This window comes from Anomalospiza imberbis, chromosome 9, assembly GCF_031753505.1.
Source record: "Anomalospiza imberbis isolate Cuckoo-Finch-1a 21T00152 chromosome 9, ASM3175350v1, whole genome shotgun sequence".
Lineage (NCBI taxonomy): Eukaryota > Metazoa > Chordata > Aves > Passeriformes > Viduidae > Anomalospiza > Anomalospiza imberbis.
Genome location: NC_089689.1, coordinates 3,344,253 through 3,362,160, shown reverse-complemented (window position 1 = coordinate 3,362,160; position 17,908 = coordinate 3,344,253). Strand labels below are relative to the sequence as shown.

General features: G+C 44.6%; 1 protein-coding gene across 2 annotated transcripts in view; it reads left to right on the top strand.

Moving 5' to 3' along the window:
* XPR1 (xenotropic and polytropic retrovirus receptor 1) overlaps positions 1 to 17,908 on the top strand; it is a 107,633-nt gene that overhangs the window by 77,549 nt on the left and 12,176 nt on the right. For both annotated transcript variants that reach the window (XM_068199390.1, XM_068199389.1), the window contains exons 5-11: positions 2,720 to 2,869; positions 3,388 to 3,471; positions 3,951 to 4,032; positions 6,900 to 7,087; positions 7,315 to 7,494; positions 11,658 to 11,823; positions 13,488 to 13,679. In XM_068199390.1, the coding sequence (XP_068055491.1) occupies positions 2,720 to 2,869; positions 3,388 to 3,471; positions 3,951 to 4,032; positions 6,900 to 7,087; positions 7,315 to 7,494; positions 11,658 to 11,823; positions 13,488 to 13,679 (1,042 nt within the window). The remainder of the gene's footprint in view (positions 1 to 2,719; positions 2,870 to 3,387; positions 3,472 to 3,950; positions 4,033 to 6,899; positions 7,088 to 7,314; positions 7,495 to 11,657; positions 11,824 to 13,487; positions 13,680 to 17,908) is intronic.

The window sequence follows — 17,908 nt, the reverse complement described above, 5'->3', positions numbered from 1 at the left end:
CTTAGTGGTAGTTCCTAGTGCAAATTGCTGGGAAAAGTGGAGTATCTGTAGCTTTTTAGGAATGCAGCGAAGCAGCATCACCTGCTGTGATTTCTTCCCTTACATTTATTTTCTCTTAACAGAAGACAGCTATACTTTTAATTACAAAAAAATCAATTCTGAGGCTTGGTGAGGAATTTAAATAGGGGCTGACGTGGGTTATTCCTTTGGGAAATCTTTTCCTACTATTCCTCAGTGAAGAAAGGGAGGTTGCACCCTGATATTTTTGCTTTTTGTTACCATGAGTCCAGACCCACTGTAAGTCTACTAAATATTGATCTAAACCCCATCTGGTTTTGATAGCTTTCACACTTTGCAGAGGCAGCAGAGCTGCTTTCTCCAACATAACTCCAGAGAGAGAATGAGAAGAATTCCTTCAAATTGGTATAGAAGTAGGGGACAAGGAATACAAACACAAAAACAGACATAAAACTAAATCCTAGAGTACTACTGTTATTAATCACTCTTGAGCTTAGAATATAACAATGAGGAATATTCAAGCTCTTGCAGTTTTGGAGAGAACAAAAAAAAAAGCAAAACCTGGTGGGAGGATGATGTACCTGAGCCCTCCATGTAGGAGATAAAAAATGAAATCAGCAGCGGCATTATAAATATCAAACTGGCTTTGATGAAATGCTGATGCCTTGAGTTGGGTTACTGAGGAAGGAAAATCTACCTGAAGCAAATTCCTCAGCCTCTTAGGGGTGAAACAAATGCATTCATTCCTGAGGTACACAAATCAAACCTCAAATAATTATAAGCAGTCTCCAGGGCAGCTCTTGCATGTTTAAATGATTAAACTTCTGATAAAATTAATTTATAATTACCAGCAATGTATTATTCTGGAGTGTGTACGTACATAAGAAAAATCTATCTATTTGAAATGCTGTGTTTTAGGACAAACAAAGGCTGAGAAATTAAGCATATAAGATTTAGTTACTTATTCTGTATATAATATAGTGCATTTGTTGGGTGAATTATAGAGGCTGAAACAGTTTTATTAAATTACTTTGCTGGTGCATTTCCTAATGTATATGAGCAAAGATTTTTTGAGTCCTCTGTTTGATTCTACTTGATGTTGCACTGTAATATTGCCTAAGTTGCACTGTTTGTTGTTTGTGGAGGGGTTTTGATTGTTTTGGTGGGGTTTTTGGGGGTTTTTGTTTTTGTTTTGTGGTTTTTTTTTAGTTTTTTTGGGGTTGTTTTTTTTTTTTTTTGTTTTTGTTTTCACAAAATACAGCAGAAATGGAGGTCGGGCTTGGAGAAGGCCTGTTGCCAAATAAAAGCAGCACGAATAGCAAAATATCAGAGTGCATAAATGATGTTTGTTCTGTTCCACAGTCCCATCACTGTGTGTTCCTTGTCAGAAATATCACTGTGACCAACAGTGCTTTTATCATGCACCTTGAGGTTGCAGAATTTTTGCAGCCAGAGGATGAAATGCCACTGCAGAGATTTTAGGGTGTCTGGTATAAACCCATTCCAGCCAGCCAGGGCACCCCAGATTTAAGCTGGGCTTGTACCCATGGCAGATGAAGGGATGTTATTTCAGGCCACAGAAAGGTCCCTGACCAAAACCATCCTTTTGTTGCAGTTTTTCATGTGAAATTTCTGTTCTCCTTGGGGTGGAATGCTGGTTTTTCCAATATAAAGTAAATAAAGTCTGTTGTCTGCAATAAGGGAGGTCATTAATGCTTTGGCTTCCTGCTCTTGTCTCCCCAGCCTCATTTCCCACCTAGATAGGAGGGTCTGGCATTAAATCACTCTAAGCATAATTATGCTGAAAATAATTTCACTGAGTAGTTGGTGCCTCTCCCCAGGGCATTAGATTTTGCAGTTTTCTCTGGTTTTCTTTCCAGGCTGCTCTCTAAGCTTTTTTCAGAAGTGAGTCTTGCCACGGTCTCTGTGTTTCTGCTGTTGCTTGAATGAAACATTGAGTTTTTTAGGCAGCACTTACTGCACAATGAAATGCAGGATTGCAAATACATCGTGCCACAGCAATTGCTGCTGTGTGATGAGCTCTGCCTGTCTTGGGTACTGTGCATGGGTGTTGAATCAGGGATCATCTAGAACTTGGAAATCAACAGTTGCTTCTTGCTTTAAGCATTGTGTGCTTGTCTCTACAGACTGGAGGGTTGCATCTCCCACATCTGCAAGCCTAAGCTGGTTTTGCAGTCATTGTGCAACATACTCTGTGGAAAAACATGCTGCTGTGGGGATGCACTTGTCTGGATTTAATCTGCAGCACTGACAACTTTCATACCAAGATTTGCCTTCTATAATGAATTTAACTGGAGAACTTGATTTGAAACCCGTGTCAAGTTTAAAGAAGTCAGTAGCTCAGATTTTTCAGGAGGGAAAACCCCTTAAGGGTTATTTGTCTTCAAGGTAGCATCAGGTCACTTCTTGCATAAAGGAGGAAGGTGGAAGTGATCTGGCTTTTCAGGAAATAAAAAGCTTCAGGTAGCTCCTTTTTTTATGCCACATTTTTTACTTCATTTGCTAGGATTATATATTCCTTATAATAAAGTGAGACCTCAGAAACTTCCTGACAAGGAATGCAATCATTTTGAGTCTTCTTAACAATTCCTTTCTCACTAGCTCTGGGGAGAGAACCATTTCTTTTTCTTGGGAGATGGCTGGGGTTTAAAAGCCAGCATGTTCTTTCTCTTGCCTGCAGAACCTGAACTTCACCGGCTTCCGCAAGATCCTGAAGAAGCATGACAAGAACCTGGAGACGGCGCGGGGGGCGGAGTGGAGGGTGGCCGAGGTGGAGGTGGCTCCCTTCTACACCTGCAAGAAGATCAACCAGCTTATCTCCGAAACAGAGGTGAAGAGGCTGCTCTGGGCACTGCCAAAAATCCCCCAAAAATGGGGTTTTTGGTCACTGCTGGTTTCTGGAAGTGTTCAAGCACGGGTTGGACGTAGCTCTGAGCAAACTCGTTCTAGTGGAAAGCTCCCCTGCCCATGGCAGACGGTTGGACCAAGATCTTTGGGTCCCTTCCAACACAAACTATTCTATGACACTGTAATATTCCCATAGTGTTTTTTCCTCTCTATAGCTTGTATTTACCACCAAGATGGCTAATCACTGATTTTGAACTTCCGGCACTGCTTACATAATATGGGTATGTTCCCTTCAGCTGGGAACTTTCCCCTTGGCAAAGCCTAGTGCAGCCTTCTGCTGTGAAGGAGCTTGGTGCAGCATGCTGAGCTTTTCATGTCTTTGGATTAAAAGAATACTGGGCCAGGGCTCACCTCTGACATGGAAAGCAACCTTTAGTTTTGGTTTGACCACGTGCTCATCATCCAGATGACCTTCAGGGGTGTGTGTCTTTGTCTCCTTAGGAAGTGGTGACCAACGAGTTGGAAGATGGAGACAGACAGAAGGCAATGAAACGTCTGCGTGTTCCACCCTTAGGAGCAGCTCAGGTGAGAGATGGGAGTTGTGGAGCGAAGCTGCTCCTCCAACTTATCAAGGTGCCAAATCAGATTCAACATCTGAAGGAAACAGTGGAAATAATTGATGTGAGCGTGCATGGGGCAGGGCCAGATAATCTGCTTTAGTTCCAGAAGGTTTGGAAATAGGTTACTGTTCCTAACGCATGCAGACAAGGTAATGAAGGGAGGAGATAAATGGTAAAAGGAAATTTGTGCTAATAAAAGCACATGTTTAGTGTTTATGTGGTCTGGAATATTTTTCAGAGGCCACTGAGACTCCCAAGCTCTGTTTCAACATGGCAAGAATATTACACAGCATTTTCAGTTTAAAAAAACCTCACTTCAAGAGCAGGAGTGCAATCAGGGATCAGGAACTTGTGTTTGTGATTTTAAGTTTGCTCTGCAAACTAATCTGACTGTGCTGATAACCAGTTTACCTCACCTTAATTCTGCTGTGGCTTTATTCACAGCCTGTACCAGCCTGGACTACATTCAGGGTTGGATTGTTCTGCGGCTTGTTCATTGCACTGAACGTCACTGTCATACTTTCAGGTAGGTGTCCTGCCCTGCCTGGGTTTGGATGTATTCTCCTCACTTAGGGAGCACCTGGACCTGGATGTTCTGGGTTAAATCAGAGCCATATCACATTGGTGTGAGCTACTAGTACTAGCTCAGCAGCAGGTTGTGGTTTTTCTCATGTTCTATATGTCAGTGTTGAAGACAAAAATCCTTTTCTTCTGGCTTCCTCCTTATTTTTGGAGGGATAGTCTGAGGGTGCAACATCTATGTGTAAAAATGGATTTTTGTTATCATTCTGGGAGCACACAGCCCGTGCCCACCTTGAGACAGGTGATTGTAGAACTTGAGCTTTGCATGGTCTCTCCCTAAAGAAGAGACCACCAGACACAGAGCCATGTGACCGGATTCCACTCAGGATGGAAATCTGGAATTCATGTGGAAATTCCTGGGATTTCAATGCCTGGAGTCTGCTAATGGAATTAATTGACTTTTTCTTATTGGCAGTTGTTGGCAAGATTGTTTAAAAGCTACAATTAATGGGTGCATCTCTCAGGCCTTGGCTTTATTCTGCTTTGTGCCTTCTGAGTTTGGCCCCTGATTAGAGTAAGAGCCACGTTAGTGCTGCGGATCCAGACACAGAGCTTAATCACAAGCAGCTTTACTAATTGTGTGTGTGATTTCTGGAGTGTTGTAACTTGCTTAAGCAGTACAAAGGAAAAGGCTTAACAAATCAACTTACGAGCTCCTGCATTAGGGAAAGCCCTTGTCTGTGTTTTTATAACTTAAAAGAATTTTTAATCGGATGTTTCTGTAATTGGATCCAGCCATCTCTTGGGATAAAATGCCTCTGTTTGAGGAGCTGTTTGCAGTGCTTCTCGTTTGGTCTTCCTGTGGTAGAGGCATGAAGTTGACCTATCTGCATGAAGGCACTGTTTAATGTGTAGAAACTGTTTTTTATTCATAATTTCTGTTACTTAAACGTTTGATCTCTGTGTGAGATGCAAAATGACTGAAGCCGGTTGTGTTTGCTTTCCCTCTTGGTGCTGAGAATGAAAAAGTGAGGCAGTTGTGAGAAGGAATTCATAAAAATGATTATATCTCTAGAGCAGGTGTTACTAACCCAGTGTGGGTAATAGGTGTGTTGTATCAGCAGGCATGATCTGATAGCTGAACATTACTGCAGATATTGGGCAAAATCCTGGATTCCAAGTGCAGAGTGGGTGTTTTTAAGTGGCTCATACTTTGCTAACCTCTCAGCTGCTTTTGCTGAATTGTTTCTGTGATTTGATCAGCTAAGATAGGATTTTAGTGTTCTATGTGGAGAATTTGTGAAACAGCATCAGAACATGGCTTCTGTCAGTAACCCAGTGCTGTACTGCCTGATTTGAAAACTACAGCAGCAGCATTTTACAGAGATGAGTTCATCATCACTTGGGGTCTGTTAAAGGCTGCAAAGCTACAAGTGGATCCCAGGAGGGTGTCACCCTAAAGAGGACAAATTCTGAGGCTCCACTGTTTCTGTTTGGGCTTCCCTAGGTGCCAGGCTAGTGTGTGAGGTTGGGATTTCACAGAAGTGTCCATTCGTTTTATTAGCCAGAAACCTGCAAGGTTTCATGCAAAATCTCACACCCTTACTGTGGTCCTGCTCTTGTTTGAGAATTGGGCTGCCATTAGACTTGTCACCAGGGATATTTTCACTTCTTAGTCAGTATTTTTGGGGCTACTCTGTCCTGTTTGGAGTTTTGACCAGATGACCCATTGTGGTTCCTTCCAACCTTACACATTTTGTAATTTCCCTTGGTTTTCAGGTAAAAATTTGAAACTCTTTCTTTACGATTCCACATTTAAGACTAATTTCTTTCAGCTTTTTTGGGGGTGTGTAATTTCTGTCCAAAAGTTGACTCTGTTTTGCCTGAATCAAAGAGTCTAAAGTTTTACATTTAAAGCAGCAGTTCTGGAGTCATTTTTTCTTGCACAGCTTTTTCTCTGTAAGTTATGAAGTATAAAGTGTAGATGCTGAACACATGAAATTCCCTATGGATTTGCTTTCTCTGAGAAAAAGTGTGAAACACTTGGGGCTGTAATTTAGGCAGGTCTGTGGGAATAAATTCTCAGGCTCAGTTCTGTAAAGTGCAGGTTCTTTCTTTTACCCCTCTTAAAAAGCACGTGGGTGAGAAACTCTCGGTGAAACTAAAACTGAGGATTTTGAATAACTGTATTTTATTTATGCTTTTCTCATCAAACCTTTGCCTAGTGACCAGTCCTTTGCAAAGAGGTTTGTGCTGGAGAAAGCTGCTGCTGTCTAAGGCTGTTGATTGTTTGAAATGAAGCACATTTGTTTCCAAAGCCCTGAAAACTGAACAAAGGAAGCAACAGGCTTTCCAGCACTGCTGCCCTGTGCTGGGATTTCTGTTTGGGTGGGGCTGGGTGTTGTAATGGGGCTGGCCATGAATATGTATTGCATTACCATTGTACTGAGTCCGGTGATGAGGAGGGTTTAGCATTGTTTTAAATGCTGTAAATGGTTCCTCTTGGTTTTGTGGGGAGCTGAAGTGTTTGTGCATGTCTGTTGGGATTTCATCTCTATTAAACCAGAATATTTAAGTGTCTCTAGTCAGATTTATGCTGGTGCTGTCCCTTGTGCCTGTAGTGTGAGGCACGGACGCTGCTAATGACTCGATTACAGCAGCTGAAAAGGGAATTTTCCCCAGAATACCCCTAAATCCTCTGTCGGGCTAGGCTAAATGCCCTCCACTTGCTGGAACATGCAGTTGTGTACATGTGTACCCTGTTTTCTCAGGGTACAGCCAAACATCTGAGATCCATGATAAAGCCTTGCTTTGTGACACGACCTCTGCTATCCCTAAAACCCTTCCTTTTTTTTTTTTTGTCTTTGCCAGGTGTGGCTTTTATAGAGGGACCAAATGTGTGGCCACTGGTGAGAATCTATCGAGGTGGCTTTCTCCTGATAGAATTCCTCTTTCTCCTGGGTATCAACACATATGGCTGGAGACAGGCTGGAGTCAACCACGTCCTCATCTTTGAACTCAACCCCCGCAGCAATTTGTCCCATCAACATCTCTTTGAGGTGAACAGGAGAGATTTTAGAGTGGCTGAGCCATGCTGAGGATCAGCAGGATAAATCCTGCGCTGTTTCCTGGCAAGGACTCCTAATACAATTAGAAGAGGAAGTTGCTGAAGTCTGATTAGATTACAGGATTGAGCACTGCTCTCCCTTTTCTTCTAATGAGAACACATTGCAGGTTTTGGGGCTGTGTTTTCATTAGGTGTCTGTTTGGTTTTTTTTCCCTGCAGATTGCTGGTTTCCTGGGCGTTTTGTGGTGCCTGAGCCTGCTGGCATGTATATATGGTAAATTCACCTACATCCCCATGCAGGTGAACCCACTCATCTTGTACGGCTTCATGTTGCTTTTTCTCATCAACCCTACCAAAACCTTATATTACAAGTCCCGTTTTTGGCTGCTCAAACTATTGGTAAGTGTCAAAGGTGGTTGAAATAAGTAATTTTTTGTTTAAATGCTGTGGCTGAGCAGTAGCTGTGAAGTGTATACAAGTGTCACTCAGCCTCAGGAAAGAGGGATGCTGAGGGATGCTGGGGGATGCTTATACCACTGTGATTTATAGAGCAGACCTGATCAGGTGTTGACTGCAGATAGTTTTTGAGGATGAGTTGCCGGAGCATATTCTGCTTCCTGTACCAGTTGACTTGTTAACCTTCCTATAGACAGCTGCTTACAAACTTTTGCATGTATGGAAACCCTTGGATTTCTTTGCTTGTTTGTTCCTTAACATAGTGAAACAGACTGATTAGAGGTCCAGTGCTCTAAGGCAAGGCTGCATGGATGCTCCTCAGCCCAAACTGGGGTAGTGCCAACATTGAGAGGGTTCACTGATGGAGAGAGAACCTTTGGAAAAGTTTATGCATATAAAATTATGTTCATGAGTGGAGCTTTTTTGTGCTCTTAAACAAACTCTTTGTTTGAGACCGAGCTCTTTCTTTTCCTGTAAGATAAGTCTGTAATTCAATGTAAATATGTGTGCTGCTTCAGTGTTCCAGTTATAGGTGGGAGCTCTGTAAGAACAGTTTTCAGACTTGCTGGGTGACTCATGAGTTTCTTCTCAAATGGCTGTTTCATATGCTCTTCCCCACCCTGTGCACTCTTTTAATCAAGCTGGTTCCCCTGACACCTCCTTCTTGCTGGCACTGCTCTGAGAGCTTTGGGCAGAAGAGGGTTTGGCTGGCTGGTTTTCTTCATAGAATCATTCCAATGCCAATTAAAACAATTAACTTTATCTGGAACACGGCAAAGATGAGACACAGCATCATGCTTTGAGGACGTGCGTGCAGCTATACACACAGTGAATTAACCTCTGTGCGCTCACCTCTGTTATTTGATTTGCTGGCTTGCTGCTATCCCAGCTTCTTCCTTTGTGCCTTCCAGCACTCAGCCATCCCTCACAGAGGTACCTTTAGTCCCAAGCCTCATTAGCCTGGCTGCTGTCCCCTGGTGTGAGGGGAAGCACTGGATGTGCTTTAACCACATGAGCAATATCTGTGCTAATTTGCCTTAATATCTTACCAGGGTGAGATTCTCAGTCTCCACAGAGCTCTTAGGCTGTTTGCAGCTCCTGCCCTGTCCCAGTGATCTCCAGACTGTGCTGCAGTCTGAGATAGAGTTGTAGGGTCATGGAATAGCCTGAGTTGGAAGGGACCTTAAAGATCATTGAGTTGCAACCCCTCTGCCACAGGCAGGGTCATTTTCTACAATCTCTGAGCCCTGTCCAACCTTGCCTTGGACACTTCCAGGGATGGGGCAGCCACAGCTTCTTTGGGCAACCTGTGCCAGGGCCTCACCACCCTCACAGGGAAGAATTTCTTCCTTGTATCTAATCTAAATCTACACTCTGTCAGTTTTAAGCCATTCCCCCTTGTCCTGTCACTAAAAGCCCTTGTAAACAGTCTCTCTCCAGAAACCCTGAACCATGGAATATCTCGAGTTGGAAGGGATCCACAAGGTTCATTGAGTACCTTGAGTGTGCAGAGGCCAGTTCATCCCAAGGTCTCCTAGGGGGAAAAGGCTTCATCAAAATGCAAGATGACCTTAATGGTGGGAAATGACATGGTACTTGTGTGCATTATGTGGAAGGAGGAAGGGGAAAGAAGAGGCCAGACCACATAAAGAGCAGCTTTTATTGTGTGTATTTGACCAGCTGGCTGTATTTTATTTCTCCATGCAGCTGCCAGCAGCTCTCTAGGTGAAAGGAGGTTTAAATAGTGCAAGTCTTAGAACTGTGCTGCTGACACAAAATTATGTTTGGTGAGCATTTTTCTTCACATGCGTCATATGTTTCATTTCCAGCCAAAACAAAATCTGACATATCAGGTGTCGCAGAGCATTACTGGCACTTTCAATTTTTCTGTAACCAAATCAGGGGTATAATTGGGTGTGTTGTAGCATCTCCTCATGGATCTAGGAGGGTTCCTGTCTCCACCTGTGACCAACATCAACTGCTGGTTGAGGGTGGGATCTCGTGCTAATCCCTGAGGGATGGCAAAACATCAGAATTGGTCTTCCTCTGAGTGAAAAAAGTTATTCAGCCTGTAGTAAAGTCTTAATTCCCCTGCCAGGCTCTTCTTCCTTGCCTGAGTGCTTAGGTGAGCATTCTTTGTGCTTTTGCTGCCAGATGAGAAGCCCCTGAGTGCCCTTGTGTGGGCTGGGGAGAGCAGCTCGCAGGGAGGAATGAGATCCGAGCGCAGGGAACGTCCCCGTGCCCACGCTCTCTGCAGGAGCTCAGTGGCCACACCAGTGCGGGGGGCCTGTCTGTGAGAGGTGAAAAGCTAGCAAGAGTTCAGCTCTGCTCAGCTATCTGGCATCTCAGCACCAATCAAAAGTGCAGGGATCAGCAGCAGGAAGTGTGTGCTCAGGCTGTGGGATTGTTGATAGAGAATTGCAACTGGATATTGAAACTGAGGTGCAGCTCTGGTATTTTCTGGCTTTATCCTTTTCTGGAGGATGTTGCAGACACTTCTCAGCTGGGAAGCGAGGAGCTGGCTGTGGTACCCGCTCTGGAGTTGGGGCTGCAGCTCCAGCTGTGCCTGGGCAGCAGGCAGAAGCCACAGTGCCTGGCACATGGCATTGGGAGGGTTCAGGTGGCAGCTCAGGTTCTGGAGGAGGGTTGACTCAGATGCCAGTGCCAGATATGTTGTGGATCTATCTGTTGACTCCTCCTCAGCTGTAACCTGTAGCTGGAAAACTTCTACTCTCTTTAAAGTTTTATGCTGTCACCTGGCAGTGCTGAAGTACTTCTCCCTAAGTTAAATAACAAGAATATTATTATTTCTTTTTTCTTGGTTGTTTTTTTTTTTAGGGACTTCTGTCTGTAAAGCTATTTTCACATTTCATTTGCTTAGCTATTCTTTGTTCGTGGACAAAACAATGGTCTATGATGAAACAGATAAAGATAGGGAGTGTGGGGAAAAGGGAGGAAAGAGTTTTTGTAAGGGAAGGCTGGTGTGGTTTTTGACCTCAATTCTGCAGCTTTTGAAGACCTTTGAAGACAGTCCTCCCTAAAGGCTGGCCTCGTTTGACCCTTGGGAATAGGTGCCATCCAACATGAGCTCAGAGCTTTCTGGGTCAAGATCCATATCTGCTTTATGCCACTAACTCTTGATGCCCTATTTGGCTTTGAAATTTTAGGAGCAGAGCCTTAAATCTGCATTACAGGCTGATGGGGATGTGCCAGTCCTTTCCTGGCTTTCTGCAGCTGTGCACCCTTCAGGTTAATAAGGAGAGCAGTATAAAAGATCAGTGTTAGCCTGTGCTTTCATTAATTTAAAGGTTCATAAATCCCAGAATGACCGGATGGTGCTGGTGCCATCTCTGTGAGAAATTGGCCATTAGTAACTACAACTAACTGGGTAGGGAGAGGGGTAATCAAAGGTAATGGAGCAGAAAACTGTCTGCTTGGGAAGGAACAAAACTGCTCTTCAGGCTTACAGGGAAAGTGGACTGGGATTGAGGGGGAGTCCAACTGAAAGGCAATAGGATTTCCTCTGCCTTTTCTTTAACCCTTTCCCTGTTGGAGGCATTGGCAGATCCAGTAACAATCCTCACTGTCACAACTTCTAACACCAAAGAACAGCTCATGAGTTAAGTAAAACAAGGCATGACCAGACTAATGGCTGTGCTGAGGGTCTAAATCCAACTGACATTAAGTGTGAGGGGAAAGGCAAGTGTGGAAGATGTCAATGGACACGATGTAAGTGCCTGCAAGAAAGTGCTGATCAAAGTGAGGGGCAATGAGAGAAATGGAGCTGTGTAGAGATCTTAAATGGAGACTGGGAGTTTCTTGGAAAGAGCTTGGTTAGAGGAGACTGGGCTGTTGTTCCAGTAAAAAACAAAAGGCTGGGGGGGCACAGGAATAGATGCACACAGGAGGAGGGAAAGCAGGAATGTTCTTTGTACTGAAAGTGAGGAGACAGTTATCCTTTTTTGTCAGCAGGAGCAAAAGGTCAACAATAAATCTTCAAGTGTTTCTGTTATTTCCATATTTGTTCAGTTCTGTGATGTCCTGCCACTGCATTCAGATGCCTTTGACACAGCCATGAATTATTCCTGCTTTGTTTTTCCTGACAGTTTCGAGTATTCACTGCTCCCTTCCACAAGGTAGGCTTCGCAGATTTCTGGCTGGCTGATCAGCTCAACAGCCTGGTCGTGATACTTATGGATTTGGAATACATGATCTGCTTCTACAGCTTTGAGGTTCAGTGGGAGGACAACGCTGGACTTCTGGCAAATACAGGTAGAGCAATGCTGATGAGCCCTGGGAATGGGGTCAAAGTGACCGGAGAAACACTGAGCCAGGCAACTTCCCAATTGTCTGTTTTAGAGAGGATTAGTAATAGTACAGGAAACACAAATAATTGGCATTTCTTGTAAACGTGGCATTAGTGAGATTCTCCCCTTTCCTACTTCCATCCAGAGAAATGGAATGTCACATCAGTGTGCATTTCCTAATCCAGTCATTTGGCCTGATGTCTGTATCCATCAAAGAATTTAGACACAGCGCTCCTGATTGGAAAGAGAAATCCATTTTCCAGGCATTGTTGTTTTATTTCAGAGTAGTTTAAGCATGCATTTGCCATTGGCCTCTTCCTGTTGCTCATCATGAGAATCCTGAGCTTGTTGAGCACAGCTTTCTGTGCTGTAGCCTGGTTCTTACGGGCTCCATTCCGAAGCAAGAGAGGATGGAGAAGCTCCTTAGTGCCACCTCTTACTTGATTTGAGTTGATGCTGCTCTGCCAGGGTTGTCCATGCTCTGTCTTCTCTTATTTTCTAGCCAGAAGGAACGCAGAGCTGGAATGTGAATTTTGACTTTGGCCTTCCCAGTGGCAAAACAGTACCTGTCCCCTCATTGTTGACTTTCCATTTTAAGCAGTGACTGCTGGCAAATGCTATTGTCTGATGGTTTTGACACTTGCTGAGAGAATTTGCTGTATGCTTCAATAAGCATCAGTGTTCACTTTGTTCTTCCAATCTGTCTGATCTTTTCTTTCATTTTAAAAAACAGCGCTGCAAGCAGCTAAATACTTATTAAAAATAAAATTTAAATACATAAAGCAACAGTGTGCATAACAATTTGTCCTATTCCAGTCTGAGCAGTGGAATGATAGCACGGTGTTTTGGGATAAATATCAGCTAATAGTGTGCCTCCCTTAGTGTGAATAAGAAACAAATGAATGTTAGGCAGCAGTGTGTTTGGTTTAGATGTGCTGAGACAGCAGAAGAATATGGAGTTCTTGGGGAGTTCCAGGAAAAGCTGAGGGCTTCCTGGTCATTACCTTAATAAAAAGAAGGCTTTCAAACATGGAGGAGGGGACACAATGGCATTGTGGTGTGGTTGTTTCTCATCTCAGTTTTTGAAACCAGACTATGCCTTGACATTGTTTTTAAAACACAAAGAGAAGAACACCAAACCTAGTCCCATACTGAAATATGTTTTTTCCTATTACAATGCACAAGGAAAATGTGTCAAGGACATCTTGGGCAAAGTAGCCCTTTAGAGCTGTCCTGCAGAGTTTCTAAGTGCTCTCCCATTTATGCACAAAAATCCAGTGTCAAAGGCCTTTTGTAATTCCATCCTTAATTTGATTATTCAGAGTCCCGCCAACAGCGCTGAGCACATTTAAAAATAGATAATTTCTAATCTAGCATGTTGGTCATACTGGCAGGACTGAGGGAGTTAGATGGTGATCTGTCTGGATGTGTTATAGATATCATGTCACCTGAAAACCTCCAAGATGGAATATTGAGCTACTTTGGGCTTCTTGCTGTTTGTGTGCCTCGGTACCAGCTGTTGATGGGGAATTGTGACCATAAAATGATATTGCAGACAGGAAGACAACAGCTGTTCTTAAACTTACAAACTCTTTGCTTTAACTGCTTCAACTTCTATTTTTCTTGCAGATAATCAGATTTGTAACAGCTACTCCTACGGAGTGAGAGCAGTTGTCCAGTGCATCCCTGCTTGGTTGCGATTCATCCAGTGCCTGCGCCGTTACCGCGATAACAAACGGGCCTTTCATCTGGTTAACGCTGGAAAATATTCCACCACCTTCTTCGTGGTGACATTTGCAGCCCTCTACAGCACTCACAAAGGTATTGGTGATTTTGGAGACTCCTGTGCAGCCATTGGGGTTTGCTTTTTTTACACGAGAGAAGCTCAGAATCTGGCATCCCATTGAAACGTGAACTTTTTGTGTTTTGGCACCTGTGAAACATCTCTGGAGAAAGGCAGGGGCCTGCCCAGCTTGTAAAGAGTGTTTTAAGATCTTATTTTAGGTGTTTTTCACATCCCTGGTCTGCTTAGAACTGCACTTAGGGAGCGGGGAAGGGAATTTTTAGGTTTGTCTTTTGAAAGCTGTAATCCCTGTCAGGTTTTGCTTGAAGGGAGGTGAATGGGAGGGAGATATATGAGGAAAGGGATAGCACAGCAAAGACTTCTCTCTTAACATTCATGAATATTTAACCTGGATCATCTAAATAATCGGTCCCTCATTCCTAAATGTGAAGGCATGTGCACGGTGCCAGGAAAAAATGCTCTCTGATTTTTCTGTGTGATTCTATCCATGTTTTTTCAGCAGCTGGTAAGGAGTTGTTTCCAATCCATTTAACTGCAGATTGAGCTCTGATCCCTGAAGTTCCTCATCTCCCTGGAAACGACAATTACTCGATTCTACTCTTGTTCTGAAGGAAAAAGCTTTTAGTTTCTGCACTTCAGGCAGTCGCCCTGCCCTGCCTTTCATTGTTCTGAAGCCCTGAAAGCTGTATTCTTTCATTTGAGAATATCTCCCTTCTATATACCCAGAAATTAGCAACCACACACAGTTGTGAGCAATTACTTAGCCTGGAATATTCCTGTGGTAAGGCAGGGAGAAGTGTTGAAGGCATGATTCTAGTTAATATGCTGAGTTTTTTGGAGGGGTGGTTTTGGAGGGGTTGTTAGAAACATTCCCGTGGCCAAGAAATGTCTGTTTTGACATAGCTGGGCCCAGAGTCACGCTGATGATGTTTGTCAGTGTTTTAATGGCAGGGAGGGGCAGTGGCCCAAGCTGGCTGAAGGCTGGCAGTTGGGCTCTGTACCCAGGAGAGCTGGTGCGGGAGCATCCCCTGTGCGTCTCCTCCCCGCTGCCATGTTCCTGAAGCTCGTTCCTGTTTTAACTTGTTTGCTCAGTGACATCCTGCAGCCCTGCAGTCCAGTTAGTCACCACTGCCAGAGCCTGGGATAAGGCACAGGCAGATTCCCTGGCTCCAGAATCACTGCTTACATCTTCTGTAGCCAGAGCTGCTCTGGGGAGGCTGACTAATGCTTCTGCCTCCCTTGGGGGGTACACATTGCCAGAGCCTTCAGCTGGGGTAGGGTTGTGTCTTGGTTTGAACAGACAGGTGTCTGCTAAGAAGGCAGGAGCCTCCCTTGAAATGGAAAATGTAAACCCACTCCCTCTGAATTATGAAATGAAAAGGCTCATGCAATGATATGGGAATAGGAATAACAGTTCTTTACTAGGAAAATTAAAATACAAATGCAATAGTACAAACAAACAAAAAAAAAAAACCCTCACTGACAGAGTCAGAACATGCCCTGACAACCCTGTGGTTCAGGGTGGTGGCAGCAGTCCCATCCCATGGTGGCTCAGCCCTCCTGCAGTGCCAGCTGTGCTTCTGCTGGAGCAGGGATCCTGCACAAGGCTGGAGTTTTCCTCTGAAGCTCCAGGGCTGCTGGAGATGGGCCTGGGCTTCCTCTGGGCATGCAGTGGGGAAGAAAGCTGCTCCTCTGGGAATGCAGTGGGCAAAGGCTGCTGTGGTGTTCCCAAGGTCAGATTGTATCCAGGTAGGAATGCTTGGCTCCTCCCCTGGGTGGAGCAGCTCTCCATGGGATGATGGAATTTTCTTAGCCATGCAGGGACACTCACTGGCCATGGACAGGAGATAATTAATAATTAATGTCCCATGAACAGAAGAGATCTCCTGGAGGGGGGATTGGCTGTGGGAGAGATAAAGAAAACTGCCCAATGAACAGCAGAGAACTACCCCAGCTCTAACAGATGGCAAATAGAATACACACATATCCTACAACCCAGGACAGGTTAGAACCAGGAGGAAAACCAGCCTCTGTCTAAAAGTCCTGTTGAAGAAGCTCTTTCTGCCGCCCTTGAAGTTGCTCATCGGTGCCCGTGCTGCTACCCCGGCTCTGGTCGCTGCCACACGTGACTGGTGTCCCCTTGCCCAGTCTGGCAGGGAGTGGGCTGTAATGAGGTGTTTATGAGCCTTGTTCCAGTTGCTGTGAGATGTTCCTGACTCCCGGCTTTTGTCTGTCCAGTTTTGTCAGTGGCATGTAGTTGTTGGTGTCATACAAAAAAAAAATAAATTTTGGAAGCTTCGTGGCCTTTGGAAATTACAAGTTAGCAGAGATTTGTAAATGTCACTGTGCTGGGCTTTTCAGAGGGCTGCCTAAAGCCATGGGCATGTCCCCTCAGGCCTGTAGGCCTGTTCCCATCCTGCCATAAACACACTTTCTAGTGTGCTGTACCTGTTAAGAAGCCAGTTTTATCAAAGTGCTTTACATAGATAGCCAGTTTGTTTGGAACTTGGAATCAGATGGTCTGTTATCAAGTTGTTATGATGCTACTGTTGAAAAGAGATGTGCTGCTCACCCACACCTTCTCTGTGTCTGCCCAAGGATAGCAAACACCCCTCTCTTACCTCCTAAACATCTGTTGGGGGGAGCTGTGTGTTCTGAAGAAAGTGCTGCCCAAAACAGCTGTCAAATTGGTAAATATCCTTGCTCCTCAGATCTGCTCTAAATTTTGGTAACAAACCTATTGATTGCAGTGGTATCAAGAGTTTTATTTAAACAGTCTTCCGTGCCTGTGACTTACACTTCTGGAATGACAGCTTTTGGCTGCCAGGAGAAGAGGGCAATCCCTGCCCTTTCCTTGGGAGGTCAGGTAATGGACACCAGTGCCTGTTCTCCACTTGGGAGGCCTGGGGACATCACAACCCTCTGAGAAGTCTCATCTTCCTCCCTTCATTTGGACACTGGATCGTTTGTAGCTGCTCTGTGGGTTTTGGTCAGTGCCTGCCAGCCATGTGAAAAATGGACTGTGTGTTTGGGAGGGTTTGCTGGTGTGGAGAGCAGCTAATTCATACACAGTGCACTGGCAGCATTCTGTGTTTTCCTGGGCTTGCTGCTGGAAAACAGCTCGAACTAAACAAATGTACAAATGTCACCTTATTAAGTGATGTTTCTGTTCTAGTCCTGCGTTGTATTGCCTACTCCAAACCTCCCCTAGTGAAGGATCCCCCCAAGTAGCACCATGTACTGTGGGCTCTCGACAAGTATCTGTTTCTCCAGAATATCCCTGTTTAATAATTCATATTGCTCAGGCAGTGCATAATTCCAATTCTTTCTTCCCTGGGAGAAGCCGTTTCTTTACTTTCCTTGCCTTGGACTCAGATGCAGGGTGCAATTTTCTCTGCTAAATGCAGTTTGGATGTCAGACTGCTAAGAGAGCAAAGTGAATTCTATTAGGTTTTTGCCCCGAAACTTGCAATGCTGTTGGTCTGGGACCAGACCAGCTTTACAGGGGTAACTCCAAGATGACTCCAAGTCATCTTGATATTAAGGTATCACTGGGATTAGTAAAGCAAACGAGAGAGGAGCTACCCCAGAACATAATACTGGAGCAAGCAGTGGTGGTGTAGACGAGTGCAGACTCCAGCACGGCTCGCAAGCACAGCCACGTTTCAGGGACGACAGCAACAACACGAAGACAACTGTTGCTGAGTTCCCAGAGGAGGAATCCTCAGTATTTTTAACATTCCCAAAGGAACGGGAAGCAAAGGCCGAGTTCTGTAAATATAGCACTGCAGGGTGTGTTTGCTCAGGCAAATGAGGCGTGGCTGTAACTCGAAGCTACCTGGCAACCGGGGAGCTGTCGGTCCCTGCCCGCTCTGTCCCCGTCTTCCCCAGCCTTGCTTTGCTCTAAGGAGCTCAGGGCTGGCATTAAGTTCCCTGCCAGTGCTGAGTAGCTTTCCCCAGAGCCAGCCAACAGGGCATACATTGCCTTATTTAATCCCTACGGAAACCTACGTGCTGCTGGGGAAGCAGATGATTAAGACCAAGCCTGCGGCGGAATATTCACCCCGAGCGCGGCGTTGTTTTGACACGCAACTGCTTTCTGCTGTGTTTTCACTCTGCCAAAAGCAGATGTGCTCTGCTTGACAAGTGTGCCAGTAAAGAGGCTCCCACTTCAGTCCACATTATCACAGCATTTGTAGAATCATAGAGAGGTTTGCCTTGGAAGTGTCCTTAAAGATCATGGAGT